The following is a 17994-nucleotide window of genomic DNA, read 5'->3' as shown; positions in this document are numbered from 1 at the left end:
ACGGCACTGAACCACGGTCTGTGCTGGCTGGAGTCGCAGACGCTACGACGCGTGCACAACAGTAGCGGACACACGCGGGGGGTCAGCGAGCAGCTGTTGTCATGATGTGTGAACCAGATATGTGAATGACCGAGCGACAGCTGCGCCCTCCTTCACTGCAGCACCTGCCTGCCAGAAAGCACACACACACACACACATGGAACACACACACACACACACACACACACGGAACATAAACACACGCACATGCACATGGAACACACACACACACACACACACAGAACATAAACACACACACATGGAACACACACACACGTAGGAGAAGTCCAACTGCAACTTCAGTGATGATTTAAGTGTTTATTGGAATAATTCTAAATACCAGGTTCTATCACTGAGCCGAGTCAAGCCGAGCCAGGTTGTGCCAGAACTGTACAACGGAGAGTCAATTTACCTCTAAACGAGAAACGAGGAGTCGTCTCCAGTGTCATCAATTCTTCATCACCTTTGATTTGAGTCATTAATAATGACAGTACATTATACTGCACATATACGTATACATTTAGCTGCAGTGAGTCTCCCTGATTCTCATCCCGGTTAAATCCTACCACATTCTGCACTGGCAGCTCAGGCCCTGAGCTCTTTCCAGGTTTCTTTGCAGGCAGCTCATTCGTGCTGATGCTGGAAGGGCAACTGTTCCACTGAGGGGACGTGGACGTGTGTTTGCTCTGTGATTGCACACAGTCTCCCATCACAGGCTGAAAGGATGCACAGAAGTGCAGTTCATCAGGTAACTATAACATGACTGATCAATAATGAGAAAAACAGGAACAATATCACAGTTAAAGCTTTGAACTGACATTTCATTTTGAGTAAGTGCAGGAAATGTTCACTTTCCATGTGTCAGACGTTGTGTTAGACAGTCAGGAGTGAGGGAACCAGCTCCTTTCACCGTGTCCCACTGTGCTCACACAATCACGCCATGAGCAGCATATAATATCACAGTCGCTCACACAATGGTGGAGATTATTGCCCGAGTTCTAGTACTAGTTATTATTTGGCACTTAAATGATTAACTGGTTCTCAAATACCTTCATTTCTTTCTTGTGACTAATTGAGTATCAATTAATTGACAGAGACGGCGATGATGCCACTCAGCTCTGTTGTTAGAACAATTAGACCAGATTGTTTGTTTTATCTGCAAAGCCTATGATTACAATGCAAGAGGTCCTCATTATCTCATGCACTCTGCAACAGTGTTGCACAGAATAAAGAACTCATCTATTCCTAATATAAGGAAAATGACAAGCAGGCCCTGTGGACTCCAGGTGATTTTAACCAGTCTGAGAAAGGAGCGAGCGCTTGCACAGGGAAGTAATTACACTCCTTTCAGAACCACTAGCTGCACAACATGAGATCCAGATCACAGGGGGGGGTGTGTGCGGGGGGGGTGGGGGGGTGTTGCAGGAAAGGGGGCCGCACTGAGTCAATCCACACAGAACTGTGGAAACACATGAACCTGAGTGAATACTGTGAGAAAGCAGAAGTGATTATCCAGGATAATCAAGCATTCACATGCACTCGAGGAAAAAGCTGCTGTATGATAATGAGAAACTGCAGCACAGTCACTCTGCGGTCACTCCACCCCAAAAAAACTCCACTCCACGTTTAAGGCTCAGATTTATGACTCAGACTCAATGCTGGGAGGGTTAAGCTCTTGTTTTACGACTGCTACGATAAGAGGAGATATAAGCGTTTTTATGTGTGACATTTATAACCGTGAAAATGCCTATTTTCCTTCCTTTGATGAGCTGGCTTATGTCGGAGTCGCTGAGGTGTGAGATCTCCACAGAATTTAAAGGAGGCTACGATACGACGATTCCATCATTTCCCCCAAATCTTGAGAATGATTCGCTTTTAAATATTAACGACAAAAGCACTTTACATTTAACTGATCTGACTAGTGTCAGAAATATATCACAGCCTGGAAGCTACCATCAGCAAAAGCAGTGCAGTGTGGGTAGTACTATATGTGTAAGTGCAAGGATGTGCGAGTGATTGTGTTCTAGCGTGAGCGAGGTTTAGAGTGCCTCCAGTGTGTCGGTAAATTTTCTTTTGAGTACACCACTGACACCCACTGATACACTCGGGCACAGAGACTTTATCTCCCCCTTCCTCACTCTGCTGCGTCTGGGCCCGGCCATTCTTGTATGATTGACAGACCTCGATTTGGACAGCCAGGATTAAACCTATCAATCACATGAAGCTTGGAGACAAAAAAAAAAAATGGAGGGGCGAAAAAAAATCAGGGCAGTAAATTCAATTGAGAGCACAGGGAGAAAATTGAGGTGAAGAAATATAGAAGGCCATTACTGGGCTATAGGGCTGAAGGAAAGTGAGGCCTTGCAGGATTTAGTTTCAGACTACTCCATAAATTCATATCAGATGACTGCAGAAGTGAAATATCAGTGAGGTTTACAGTAAACCCTGGTGCCGCTCTCCTTTGTGATGTTTTTTGCTGGGATTGTGCTCAGTCAAGGACAGCATATTTACATCCTGAGCTACAAAAGTATTACACCTCTGGATAACAAATCAAAATAAAGAGAGTATGACCCGGGAGGACGTTTGCAATTACAAACCGCTCTTCATTTCCTGTTGACTTTGACGTGTGCGTGGACGTAGGCTGATATCAGGCACAAGGAGCATTTTTACGTGACATGAAAAATGTTGATAGATCAAAGAATCACAGGACAGTCTGAAATGTTAGGACGCACGATATTGGACTTTTTACAGATAAGTCACGAGTGCTTGGGCCGATAACTGATACCGATATTTTCCCTGCGCCATTTAATTAACTTCAAATTCTGCCTCCTCATGTTGCAGCAGAGGTAGATGTGTATATATATACATATATATATATATGATATAATATAATATTATATATAATATATGGGCCTCTCCCTCTCTAGGAGTTCCTTCCTGACACGCCCCTTCCATTCATCTGAGCTTGTGACCAGTAAAAGTACTGGATGTTGTAGCTGCGTCTTATTTTCTTTACATATTATTTTTTTCATTTTGTATAATTAAAAATGAAATTAAAAACGTTTTAAAATTTGTTACAGACTCGAACTTGTGACGTCAAGAGGGAGGCGGAGTCCTGTGTGTGACAGGTTGATTGACATTACTCCAGCAGTGACAGCCCCCTCCTGACAGCCATAGGATCAAATGTACACTTTTGGAAAGGTGTCAGTCTAGAGCCGGGACACGTGGGACACGTGGGACACGTGGGACACGTGGGACATGTAGGACACCTGGTCACCCGACATGGAGGTCGTGTGTGTGTGTGTGTGTGTGTGTGTGTGTGTTTTACTCAACACTTACGTTTTATGGTTAACTCCCCATAATTGGACACTCCAACGCCTTTGTCTGAGTGGACAATGCAGCGGTATCGGCCCGAGTCGCCCTTGGTCGTGTTCTCCACGTCAAAAGTGCCGATGAAGCGTCGGTTGTTCCAAGGTTTAGTGGCTTTCATCGGGGCCTCCCGTCCACCGAGGCCCTGTTTGGACACGAGACAAAAAACAAAAAAACTGAAAAAAAACCATCATTGAGGGAAAAGGTTCAATAAACAAAGTGGCTTGACCTTGTGTGTTTACCAAACTCTGGTCCAGTGCACTTAATGTGCATGTTTTTGTCCTATTGTTCCCGTCGGTGGCTGATAGTTCACATTCATCACACACACACACACACACACACACACAGAGACAGTGGGCTCTCCCCAGCTGTCACCCCTCACAGCAGGCAGATGGGGGACATTTGTTCATTAGAAATGTTTCTTCATTACTGTCATCGGGGGACATCACTTACTGTTTGTTTTGCAGCTCCTGTGCTAATGAGGACGTGTTTGTTAAAATGATGGAGTACCTGGCGCGGGACCTTTCTCTGGCATCACATGTGCGACAGGGGGCTCAGCGGCAGAGCCGGCAGGGTTGTGTCTGCCAGACACTTTACTTTTGCTGCTCACAATAATTGAATATCAGACCAAAACATTGATTCTTAATCAATCATTGATTCTGATTTCTTCTCTAAATTGTCCACTTTTGTTCATTAGTGAATGTTTTGTTGAACTGTTGCTAATGTCTTAAAACGTCACAGACAGAAACTTACATTTGTGAGCTGCTTTAAACAGAAAAGTTACAAAAACTCTAGATTTATCTTTAGTGAGTGAGCAACATGGACCTTTCTGTGTGGACGTGACGTAGAACATGTTAAGTCAGTGTGCATGTGACTTTTCTCCATTCCAGGTTAATTGGACACACAATAAATTGACCATCGGTGTAAATGGTGGAGTGAATGGCTGTTCATCACAGGATGTGTCCAGGGTTCATGCCTTTCAGCGACCGTCATGTGAACGGTTGCTGACTGAGTGAATAATGATTAAAAGAAGCGGTGACATGAACGTACGACACAGTCCTCACAACAGGCAGAAACAGCCTCTTACCTGAAGCCACAGACGGAAGTTGTCCCTTTTGCGTCCATTGACGGTGCAGTGAAAAGAGGCCGTTTGTCCAGCGTTGACCTCGACTCCCTTTATTGTGAGGAAGTGAGGTGTGTTCACTGAGAAAAGAGAGAAACATTAACCAGGCTGTGGCCAAGAGTCACTTCATCCTCCCTAAAAATGTCACTGTTATTAACTCCTCTGTCAAGATTTGTGTGCAATTGAACAACAGAGAAGCAGCTTTGAATGGATGGTGGCCCTTCCTTTATTTAATGGCCCTCAATGTCAATGCCCTGCATCACTTAGTGAGAATCATTTCAAAATAAATCAATAAAATGAGACACTACAGGCCGAACTTGCACCTACTAAACCTCACTTTAACTGCGTCCCTTTTCTTTTTTTCCGATGTTTGAAAAAGCTTTATTCTCCTTCCAAATGTGCTCATTATCTGTGCACTCGCCGACACAAAGTAACTTATGTAGAACATTTCTGATTAGTGCCGCTCTTCTGCATGGAAATATAGGGCAATTTCTGTGGAGCGACCTTGATTCAAAAACACAACCAAATCTCTGAAGACTCGGCAAAAGCTAATTCTATCACTTTCATCATCAAGACTTTCATATTTTATAACCTTGTCTTCTAAAATACACTTCTCCTTCATAAATGTGTCCCATCAATCCTTCTCCTCATCGCTCGTGTCATCTTTAACGACTGATTGAGAGGCAGAAGGCCCGGTGGCATCATCACACCTTTGTGCTAAATATTCCACATGCTCGTATGAATAGAAAATTAATTGGCCGTGTTCCACTGAGGGGGGGGGAGGGTGAGGGGGGTCACTCAAAGAAACCCGATTGCTCCTGAGAGTGTTATGGATCCACTCCTGCTTTTTACAGATTGAAACATTGATCGCGTCAGAATACTCGATTGTTTTTGTTGTGAAACATTTGTATGCGACACCAGTCACAACAGAGTGTGTCTCCAGCGTTTGTAGGAATCCAAATGACCAACGCTTGACGTGTGATGGACTAACGAGACCTGAGGAATCCTTCATCCTCGTTATCCCAGAAATTCTCCAAACATGCTGGTGATTACATTTACAGCTCAGTGTGAAGTGTTCGTTGGTTTATTCAGCGTGAGCGGCACCAACATCCAACATCTGAGCAATGAGATGCTTTTACTGAATGTCCTTAAGAGAGAAAATCCAAACACAAGCAGCAGCAGAGAATTCTTTTTTTTTCTCCCATCTCTCAAAGGAGAGATTGAACATGGGCACTTAAACATCACTTCTTCTTCTTCTTGCATGATTGTAAATCTTCAGGGAGAAAGGAAGAGGAGGAGGAGGAGGAGGAGGAGGAGGAGGAGGAGGAGGGAGGTATTACACTGTCTTTGAAGGCCCTCTTGTTTGACTGGGAGGCCTTGAACAGTCCAGTGATGCACGTATTTGTGAGAGTGTCATGTAAAGGACAATGACACTTTGATGATATCATTTTATGGGGAAAGAGGAAAAAAATAAAAGCGATGACTTACTGCACTGGTGGCCCTGGATTGTGACGTCTTTGATGGCCAGCAGGCCGCGCTGCCCTGAGGTTACGGCTTCAAACACAATCTGAGGAGGAGAGAGGAGACTCATAACATCCAGTGATGAATGGACACACGTCTTCAAATGGCACCTGAAGTGAGGCCGAGAGGTTCGGCTCTGACTAATGTGATCTGGTCTTAGCTGAGCTGCAGCTGGTCGCACACACGGCTGCGGGCGGCTGACATTATTTCCACAATATGTCACGGGCGATGGGTGTTATGACATGCAAGTGTTAAATTAAGTTTGAGCCCCGAGACCATTAACACACGGTCTGTGACACGAGGGCGGTGACACACCTCAGAGTGCAGAGCAATGTGTAAAGGGTAAACGCATAAAAAACTAAAGAAATGAAAAGACATATGATTTAAGTTTGTGATGCGTTACTCTTTTACAACAGCAATGAGTTTGTTACAAGATCAGAACTTCAGCTAAAACAGAAACGCTACAAAATGTCAAAACTGACAACAAATTCAATGACTTTTCAAGGACTTTCCAGGACCAATTCCCTCAAATTCCTACTGCATGTACCAATGACATTGTAGTACTATAAACATGTCATAACTGGTTCTGAACTACAACTGTTGTATCTGCTCCTGGTCTCGACCTCGCCTCCCTTTCAGTCCCGATAGAAAATGCATGGAACTAAATTATAAGCATTAATACAACTTCATCCGTTAATATCAGCAAACCGATCCCTCAGCACTGTAACCGCTGTGGCGCGACACAGCTGCTCGACATTTAACCTGAAGTCAAGCGCGACTGGACCAACGTGCTTCTATTTTAAGGGACGAGTTCTCCTGCGACAGAGGGTGTGTCTGAGCAGCCTGTCAGACAGACTGTCGGACAGACAGTCAGAGTTATGTGCTCCATGGTCTGCACTCAGATAAAAAGGGAAATAGAATGCCGATCCCTTCCCAAACCCAGGGTGTGGTGCGCAGAGCCATGACACCACACACATTACAGCTCCCACATGTTTTACATGCCATCATTCCCTAAATATGAGACTCTATCATCCAAGTGAATGTTATATTAATGGATCGAATCCAAATATGGTGTCAGCGAGAATCGTACATGCTGCTGCTGTAGCTAAGCAGCATGAGATTCCTTTGTAGCGCTGGAATGTTGCAGCACAGATAGTTACCATTGTCATCTGGGAGACAGGATGCCTTCAGATAACACTGTCTAATTATAAATGTCTTTTTTTTGTCTCGTGAAATATGAAAGTGAACGTCTTGGGTGCCAATTATGGCCTCATTACAGTCTAATTAAAGGAAATGAAAAGGCCAACCACTCCATATATTGCCACCAGACAAATGAACTGGCCCCCACACTCTAATTGAAATCCTTTGTTTGTGCAGCGGACATCAGTCAGCCGCTGCCTAATAGCTGTGATACAATTGAACATCAGTGATAATTGGGCCTGACCCACACGGTGAAGATATTCACGCGGGACAGAAGCTGTTGATGTCGAGGGAAAGTTCACCATCGTCATTTGTCAGAGAGGCAGACGCTGAACTCAACATTCAATGTCGACATCACCACACCGACTGCAGCCCTGAGGGACTTGGCTAAGTACTACATTACAGCAGGATTGATTATCTCTGCCATAGGCTGTACTGTATTGAAATCAAGATAGATGAGGACATTAAGGTTTTTCTTTCTCAATGCTGCGCGGCTGCATATCACCATAAATAATGGCTTTTCATCTTGTGCATGAAGCACACCTTTCCCAGTAGCATGTGCAGGACATAAAGAGGTTGTGCTTTACATCTGTTCAAGCCCTGTGTGTGATATTACGCATGACAATCTCAATTTAAAGTTTTAGGCATGATCTGACACAGAGTAATTATCAAAGGCTGAAGGGCTCACGATGACAAAAAGGCTTTGTGGTAATTAAAATAGAATTTCCAAGTATCAGGTGGTTTCCCTTTGACAATTACGTTGGCTACTATGCAATTACAGACACCTATAATTAGTACCATGTTGTTAATTAGTGACAATTTCGCGTTGGTCCCTCTTTTTTTGACTGAGAGTTGCTAAGATCATTAGCATCTGTGTTTAGGTCAGACACTGTTACAAACAGAGACACACCTTCCACTGGGGCTTGAAAATCAACAGATGCTGCGGGTTTGTGATGATACATCACTCACTGTGGATCACGTAAACCTTCCCTTTGCACCGAGACGGAGCGGAAACTCACCACAGACAGTGTGTGGAAAACTTTGATGCTCCTGAACGCCACTCGTGATTTAGAAGCAACACGCCGTTATGTTCAAGAGTGAAGCTGCTGTTGAAGAACACGTGTCAGGGTTTCACATTAAAGGTTTAAGTGTGTTGTTTGTTTGTTTTGTTATTTAAATTCTAAGAATGTGTTAGCGTTACATTTTATTTACATGTAATATGGATCCAGACAACACAAGCAGCAAACCTCTTTAAGCTAGAGAGCTGGGTGACCAAATAAATAAATAACAAAAAGAAAATGACATATTAAGTATAGCTCCTTAGTGAAAGGTGAAGAAATATGAACACATTCAAATGCATTACCATTTATATCTCATTATATTCCTTCAGGAATGTTCTTACTCATTTCATAAAATAATTGCGTGTGCAAAATTCACTGCCAGATTCATGAAATACGCTTAACAGCCAATGTTGTTCCTACTCCTGCTAATGTTTGTGAATCAGAATCATTGATTGACAGGCACGTGTCAGCTCTACAGCTGTGTTTTCATCCAGTGGAATGGTTTGGTTTAGTCCTGTATGGTAATAGTACCAAAACAACCAGTTCATAGAGTTCCATACGTCCGACACCCTTCACTTGGGGTACCAGAGTAATATGGTACAGTAAGGTCAGGGTGGAGTCTACAGTCAGCTCGTTGGGTGATAGAAAAACATCAGTCTCTTTCAACAGGTGGAAATAAGAAGAAAACAGAAGATGCCAGCCATTGTCGTTGTCATCGCAGAGCCCACACCCGCCCATCAAGTGACCCGAGGATTTACCGTTCCAAACCTGACCCTGTACCAAACATACTGTAATCTGTAAGGACAAGTTTGGTGTATCGTACAGAGAGCAGCAGCTTTAAGAGACTATTATTGCACAATTGCAGATAATGTGTAAATAAAGACTGCATCAGGACTTCATGAAGTGTTCAAGAAATCAAGCAGAAAGTGACATCCACCAAAAACCATCACCCAGAGCTCTTTCATTTCATAATTGCACAGATACGATCAGCAAATACTGAACATCATTCAAGCAGATCATGATCAATAAGGAGTTCTGATTCTCGATACTGGTTGTGCACACTGTTGTAATGAGCACATACTAATTTTATCAAATGTTGCCCCTCCCCCTTTCTATCTCTCTTTTGTCTGTGTGCCTCTCATTAAACTTCCTTTGCTGCTTTCAAGAGAGAGACGCTGAGCAGTGTGCCTTGTTAACTAAGATATCAGACACACCTGCAGCTCCAGCATGGACCTGCTCTGCCAGACCATAATGAAATCATTCACAGAGGGACTGTTCCCCCGCTGGGAGGTTAAGGGGTTGCTCTGCATCAATTAACATTTGGTAGACTTGTGGAACAAGCCTTGGTGAAAACTAACACCAACCAGGCAAGTGTGAAATCACCTCGGCTCAGCCAGCAGTCGTGTGCGTTGGTCAGTGAAAATGAGTTTTCAGAAGTGAAGGAAAAAAAAGGGAAATGGGCTTCGATGAAAGGGAGAGAGAAAAGATTACCATGGAGACGGAGTTCACCCCACAAATCAATAATCTTAGCTGCTTCGAATGGGCTATTGTGCAATTGTTTGGACCTTCTGAAATAATTAATTCGTCTGGCTCCGCCCAGTCAACAGGCTTTAATGATTTTGGCTAAAGGATGAAAGCTACTTACAATGAGAATCCCAAGTTTGGAACCGACACCTTATAGAACAAAAGAGGTTTATTCAGATCACATCTCCTCACCTGGTAGAAGTTTGGCCAGTATGTGCTGACAGCCAGCTCCACCTGGGTCCAGGAGCGAGTGGCTGCACCGGACACATTCCACACTGGCATCCCCATGGGACTGTTGTTTTCTTTGATGTACACGTTGAGGTGAGCGGGGTGGCTGTTGTCTCTGCCTCCTGTGTAGTAGTTGAAGATGACGCAGTGAGTGTCGTTCTCCTTCAGCTGTGGCGTCAGCAGTAAAGCCTTCTGCCCGGCAAAGCGTCCCGACGTGTTCATGTACATGAAGGCTGAACCTGAAACACAAACGTCAGTCTGATTATTGGGACTTAGGCTTAGTTGAGACTGTTATTCGTTATAAAACGTTCCAAGGAAGAGTCTTGGAACACACTTGGAACTGGAATACCAGGACCATCAACTACCATTTCAAGTATTTTAAAGATGCTTTTTTTCTGAGGAGTTGAAAGCTTGGTAATGAAGAAGAGGTTTTAGACCAATGATCAGTCCACAGAGCTCCCATCATGCAACACTGTCACCATTTTGTCAGGAAGCACCACTTGTTCTTTCTCTTCTAATAACAACGAGAGGTCCAAAGCCAATCGCTAACCACAGCTCAAAATGACCAGTCACAGTTTAAAGTTCTTAATCAGCAGCTCAAAGTTCAGGAATGGCGACGCTCAAATCCATGAACATAACTGGCAGCGTATATATATATATATTGTGCACAATATGGCCATTTCATCTCTTTATATTCATAAAAAGTGAAGATGGTGAATAGCTGTTGTGCTCAACGATGCCAGAACAATTCAGGACGAGCAATCTGGAGAGCATTTTTACCAGATCCTTAAAGATCCGGAGAGATCTTTAAGGATCTGTTGAATCACTGCCATGAAACAAGTGAGTGAGTAGAAGACGGAGTGATAGGAACTCACAGACAATGGATTCCACTTCCCATGTACACAATCCAACACTAACTAACTTTAATGTCTTTTTATTTGGCATGTTCTCGGGATTAGGATGAGGGAGAGTTTATCAAAAAGCTTAAGATATAGAGTTTCTGCTTTCTCACGGCCATGAATCACTTGTGGGACAGTCAGAGTGCACTCGTGATATAAAAACATTAATATTCCACATGAGTGACTTGAAAACTGACAACATACAGTCCTTGTGATTTATTTTTTAATGTGCCACAATGGGGAGCTGCACCTTTCATCATGATTTCATGGCCCCATGTTTCTGACCAACGTCAGTGAAACACAAACCCAGGAAACTGCAATTATTTCAGTCAGGATAATTGTGACAGTTTAATGTTGTTTGCATGTCACATGGAATGTTTACAGACATTTATGGACAGATTAATGTCGCAGAAAGATAAATCAGCAATATTCATAAAAGTTTTAACAGCTGAATAACGGACACAATCTTCTTAAAGTATACAGAAATGACTGCACACTGAGAATCACAGCGTGTGAACCTTAATGAGTGAATGCTCCTATCTTTGGATTGATGAAAACTCTCTAATCATAATCATTTATCAAAAAATATGGGAGAGTGAGGAAGACTCATCAAAAAACCTGGACGTTGGAAACAAGTGTTTGGCTTTTTTTTCCTTTCCACTCAAGGATCGAGAGATATGATGCAAAATCAATACATTGAAATCTATTTGCCAAGCAAGACCCATTTAGATTGTATCGCTTTGGTTCAATATTAAAGGTTAATCTAATTGTCTCCTCTCTTGCCAATAAAACATGAGTGAGAATTATTATATTGGCAAAGTTTCAGGGAGGAGGCAGAACGTATTCTATTTGTCATCATCCTATTTAGCTTGGCTTGGTAATGGCCATATTATGTATTAATATTGAGAGTGTGGTAATGTCTGGGAGGCGTTACACTTACACAGAGGTGAGACAAACACTCGGCTCCCTTGTATGTGAAGCAGAGCTGAAACGTGGTGGATGTGAATATTTGTCATGAAATTATAGAATAAATGACTAAATGAGTCGACTCGCTCCCAGAGTCTGTCAGCCTCTCACAGAACCCCGTTTCTTGCCCACTTGTCCTGTTGTGTTGCACTTGTTACGCTCACCAATTCCATCTGTCTCCAGCTTCAGATAACGAGCAGGGAGGGGCTTTCTGTCATGTTTACACAATGAAACAGCAGAGGGAGCAGAGGACGAGGAGGAGGAGGAGGAGGAGGAGGAGGAGGAGGAGGAGGAGGAGGAGCAGTGAGATGTGATGACACCAAGCAGCCTCTTCAGCTTTGTTTATTGCTTCGTGTAAGTTGTTGTTTTGTATGTGTATGTATATGTATATGTATGTATATGTATATGTATATGTATACAGTATGTTAATGAATGAGTTTTAAAGGGCTAGCTCAGGGTTTTTATGTGTGGTAGAAGAGCTCCAGTACCTGACGTCACACGACCAAGGTAAGACATACACGTACGTATATACTAGACAGCAACAGCACATTCATCAGGCACAATGTCAAACAACTCATCTCTTTGCCAGCTGTATATCATACAAGTGAAGAGAGTGGATGGATCAGAAACAGGCTAAAGACTTTCAGATCTGACCACTATGAAACGTAGAAGAGGACGGCGCGATGGGGAACCACAAGCGATGGATTTCATGGTTAGCTCTTGGTAAATCATGGACTCAGACAAGATTTACCAAGAGCTAGTCTGCACATGAACGTTGACACAGCAATAGTTTATATTACGACCCTTCAGGCTATGGGATACTTCAGGTGTGGAATAACGTCTTCGTAAAAAGCCCACATTATAAGGATGAGATACATTCAGTCTGTCAACTTTGGTCGATTTATATCAGTCGATTTAAAGTGAGCTGCCGAATCCATGCTGCATCTTTCATGTTCATAAAAATGGAGTCATGTGACGTCCAGAGCTCTATGACCTCATAACCTCTCTCACACACGAGACAAACCACAAACCCAAACTAGTATCTAGCAACACTGTTGAGTTATGAATGCCTGAAAGTTAATGTGCAAATGGAATCAAGAATATTCAGAATTTCACAGATGTTTTTAAGAGGGAAACAGTTTGAAATAGCATGAAAAAAAATACTTCTCGCTTTTACCAATTTTTCTCACTCAATCTCAATGGTCTATAAATAATGGACACTTAGGTTGGTTGGTTTTTCTTTATCTGAAAACAACTTTTATCTTTTCTTCACATCCCCAGAGCCATCAATAAATAAAGTGTGTCTGGAAAAACAAAATAAAAAGCCAATGGTCTGGTGCAATACTGGAATAAACATGACCAACCATTTTGTTTGGACCACAAAGAATGGCGTAGTCATTAGTCACTGAGGTCGCTGTCGTGAGTGCACTCTGCTCACAGCGCGACACGAGTCTTTACAACAAAGAAGACACAACTGTGTTCACAACTGAACATGCAGAGATAGACAAAACATTTGCTTTCATTACACTGTAAAGTTTAACTGTGAGCGCTAAAATGAAGGATGTGAATATCTTTTCCAGACGCAATAGTTCACTTAGTAACGAGCAGTACATTTTAATGTGTTCATTATTTTTGCACTATATTGAAGATAAATTCACAAAACCAGCACATGGCTGAGACCACTGTCATGCACTATTAATCTTAAGAGCAACACTTTAAGTGGGATAATCTGTTTTACATTACCTTGAAAATGTAAAAGTGGAATTTCTTCTCTCTTTTTTTTTTAAAGTGCTGAAGGATTTGGGATTTTCTTTTTTTCTGATTTAACGTTTTCAGTCAAGCTCCTGTTCATATTGTAACAAAATGGAGCATTACTATTGGAGATACCATCAGAATATTAACTACACACTATAAGTGGCTTTTTAACTAACTTAGTTAAAAAGCCAGTACTAGTTAACCTACTACAGTATAGAGGGGAGCAGTGGTGTGACCTCTGGTTTTCTGCCAGAGTGTTTGGTTGTCATGGAGATAATCTGGATTGAAGAGTGGAAACTTCACATTGTTCTCCTTGACAGCTTAGCCGTCGCTACTACATGATGACGAGCCAGATGTTGCCATAACAACTGACCATGAGATGCAAGAAAAGGATTCATTAACTCTTTTATTTATATTCATTAAAATATCATTTCAATTCAATTTTAATGAAACAGATTTGTTTTATACAGCGTGAAGGTCTATTGGTAACATTATCTCCTGTGTTTGCTGTAACGACAGCTACCCTTTCAACTTGTAAACAGCGATATATCTTTGTGACCTTTGGGGTTTTTCTGCACAGCATGATTATGCTGTGATTCACACTTGTGTACAACAGGCAACTCCAACACTTCACTTTTTAATCTATTATTCACCTTCAGATTCAAGAGCTGAGGCTAATTATCTGTGACGCTCTGCGGGAAGTTGTGTAACGTACATGGAGAAGGGCCAGGAGATGAGCGGACTTTGGTTTGTCCAGCCTCCATCAGGTGATTCGACATGACACCTTCATGTTCAACAATCTGCACTCGTAGCCACAATCACTTTGTTGTTGTTTTTGCCTCCTTTGAAACATCGACAGCCAGTTGTGTGATGTGAACCAGCACTAATAATCAGTGGATGAATTGTTCAGCTGTAGCTGACGTTACAAAGACTGAGCCGCTTCTGTTCGCCACTCATTTCACACAGATACATTGTGACAGTGCTGCACAGGAGACTTGGTCATGAAAGATGAGCATCAGGTCCCTCAAGCAGCATTTATACAATGACACATTCATTAAACAATAGATGCCTTTTGTGACTAGTCATGTTTTCCCTTTAGTCTTTGCAGCACAACTGCTTTGATGGTATAAAAAGTGCTAAATAAACCATTTCAGAAAAATCTAAAGGTCAGACGATCACTATCAATTTGATATACACAATGATATTATTTTGCCAATTTATCATACATTTAAATTGTATCGATTTACCTTTTCTTCTTTTTTCACTTTTCCTGTTTTATAAAAGACTGTATAACAAGCACTGGTCTCAGTATACACCACATTTACACATGTGCGAGAAGTATTATACTTTCATAAGAGTGCAATATCAAAGTGCAGTTCTTATTTACGAGCTCATACTGTGGATATTATGATTACTTACTGTCTATGTATATTGTGTTAATTTTTTTTTAAATCGTAATAGTAAATTGAGAGATTGATGTAAAAATGAACAATTATTATTTTTGACCTTTACGGTCTGTGACACTAACGACTTTTTGTTCACTTTTGCACATTTTTGCTTTGTTTTGTGTTGTTGTTTTTTTTGGGGGGGTGTACATGTGAAATTTATAAAAAAAATAAAATAAAAAAAATAAAATAAAATAATAAAAATAATTTAAAAAAATAAACAAATGAAGTTAATTCAAACAAATTTTACAAATATATGTTGCTTAGTAAACTTTAGTTGGAATTATACTTTGGTTTTACCATTCTATTTTTTCAGTGTACCTTCTAAACAAAAGTGCCTTGCCTTAATAGAAAGAATCATGTATATTTATATACTGCAACTGTCAGGGAAGCAGCTGAAGCGTGAATTGCAAAATTCATCTCATCTTGATTTGGGTCAGTGAGTCTTAACACAACAAGGATAAAAAAACAAAAAACATTTTTCTCATTATTGACCATCATAAAACATAATCATACAGTATTTCAAAGTGACAGTGTGGCACAGTGTCGTCGCGCTGCCATCGACATGGTCTAACAACAGATGACAGGTGAACACTGACTGTCAGTCACTTTCTCTGCTTTCTGAGCCAAATGACCACATACTGTGTGGGACCTGCTGCACCATGACAAACTAATTAGCCAGCGAGACTAAGAGCAAATGATAATGACACTGTGTTAGTGCCGTGCTAATGTGCTAGTGATGCACAAGAGTGTTTTCTCTTCCCCTCTCTATCTCGCGTGCCTTAACAATAGTGTGTTCAAGACCAATTAAAAATAGAGAGCTCTCTGCACACTCAAGCCCCGTCTCTGCGACTCCGTAAAGGCCAGGACTCGACTATTGTCTAAGGTATTCGGAGAAACAGATTTATTATTATTCCAATGTAGGCCAACTTCACCTTAAATTATAATGATGGCTGAACATGGGGAACAGGGAGGCTGGTGTAAAAAGATGGATTACTTAAAAAGGAGATGTATTCTATTCATATATTATTGCTGTTGTGCCAGTAAAGCATAATGTGTGATTTTTATTGCACTGAAATATTTTAGACAATAGTAACAAGTCACACTTGCAGTGTGAATGAGGGCGGCGGTAACAACAAGCACAGCATCAAGCATGCATTGATTATCAGGCATTTTGCTGCTGAGGCGAAAACTAAAGACACAGATCACGTTTGGCTGTGGCACACAAACATTTATAATGACGGCCATCTTTGACTTGGTGCTGTTTCACAAACATGCAGCATCTCCATCCACATTAACACACCTGCAAATGCATCGTAGATCACAAACCACATATCATGTGCATGTCGCATGTAAGCGTTATTCCTCCATTATTCAATTATTCTAAACTCTCGTGCATGACAGTTAGTCAAAGTGATGCATTCAAATACCCCATAGAATTAGAATTAGCTCAAGATGCATTCAAGAAATATCTCAAATGTAATCAGTGCTACAAACACACATGAAACAACATGAAAACATGAAAACATGAAAACCTGCTCACAGCTAGACAGACAACACTGAATATCCAAGCTCCATGAGGAGAAATTAAATGTCACCTTATTGTAAGAAGCCTTATTGTATCTCCAGATGTGTCATATCTGAAAACCTCAAAGATACTGTCACTTGAGTCAGGCTGGAAATGACTAACTTTGAATAGAAGAGATTCTTCACAGTATTGCAGAGAAAAAGTGAGTGAACACATCGAGATTTTTCCCCCCATAGAATATATTAGCCACCACAAGCATGACTCGCCTGAATGTCCGACTCAACTGGAATAGTGTAGGCAAGTGGAAACTATTTGTTTTATAATATTTGTAATGTGAACATATATGTTTTTTTCATCATTGTTATGTTTTTAATTGAGTAATATGCAATCAACAATGTTACATTCTCATGCATGGGTACAGTACAGTGCATAGTACAGTACAATGAATAAAGACGGACAGACAGCTTTACCTGTCTGTTTACATTTAAGTCTATAGGTAAAAGTCAATAGGTGCTCAGATTAATTATGAGTTGAGCAGAGGACATCATTTGCAATAATGACTAGCACTCAGTCCTCCTGCATTTGAGTCCTGAACTCAAATCCTTGTGTGTGTGTGTGGGGGGGGCCTTCAGAAGGAACGGGGTGCTCTTTAAACCCAAACCCTCAAGGGCTCATTTGCTAATAAAATTCACTGAGGTCACCACCGCAGAAAAACGTGGCTGCTGCTTCGGAAATGTCAATGAAGACGGGGCAATTGTCTCTGTCTGCCACCAATCACAACTGCTCTCACTGTGAAAGGGTGAGGCTGTTCATGTGAGCACCGGTGGCCTCCACTCAATTTTCTCGAACTTTCACTGTGTCCTGGTGAAATGACACTGAACACGGTTTGTGTGTCTCTCTGTAAGTCGGACCTGGTGTCAAACACATTCACCTCCAACCGTGTTTTATTCAGGTGGACACGTGACCCTGCAGCAGCCTTTGTTGCTGCATGTCAATCATCGGGCGAATGTTAATATGCAGTGTGTGCTCCTGGCACTCCACTGCAATAAGTGGCTCATATCATTACATACACACACTCCATCATGATCTGATTTATCCTTACTATGTGATTATTTACTTTCACTGAAAAAGAAAAGAAAAGTATTATAGAATAGTAGTAAATTTAGATCATAACAAAAATAAATATATATCTGGTGGCAACTGGAACGTTGTGGGTTTGATTCCCGGCTCCGATATATAATGTGATGTGTCCTTGGGCAAGACACTTAACCCACGTTGCTCCTGACGGCTGTGTCGGTGTCAGTGTGTGAATAGATAATGTGATATAAAGATGTGC

The 17994-nt window shown here is 41.7% G+C and overlaps 1 protein-coding gene across 1 annotated transcript in view; it reads right to left on the bottom strand.

The window, feature by feature from the left end:
* LOC131463773 (receptor-type tyrosine-protein phosphatase mu-like) overlaps positions 1 to 17994 on the bottom strand; it is a 161952-nt gene that overhangs the window by 102771 nt on the left and 41187 nt on the right. The window contains exons 3-6 of the mRNA XM_058635801.1: positions 10030 to 10304; positions 6020 to 6098; positions 4496 to 4611; positions 3379 to 3553 (exon numbers count right to left, since the gene is read on the bottom strand). Coding sequence (XP_058491784.1) covers positions 3379 to 3553; positions 4496 to 4611; positions 6020 to 6098; positions 10030 to 10304 — 645 coding nt within the window. The remainder of the gene's footprint in view (positions 1 to 3378; positions 3554 to 4495; positions 4612 to 6019; positions 6099 to 10029; positions 10305 to 17994) is intronic.

Source organism: Solea solea, chromosome 1 (assembly GCF_958295425.1).
Source record: "Solea solea chromosome 1, fSolSol10.1, whole genome shotgun sequence".
In the NCBI taxonomy this organism is placed as follows: Eukaryota; Metazoa; Chordata; class Actinopteri; order Pleuronectiformes; family Soleidae; genus Solea; species Solea solea.
The sequence above is the reverse complement of the archived record's forward strand: the minus strand, read 5'-3'. Positions and strand labels throughout refer to the sequence as shown.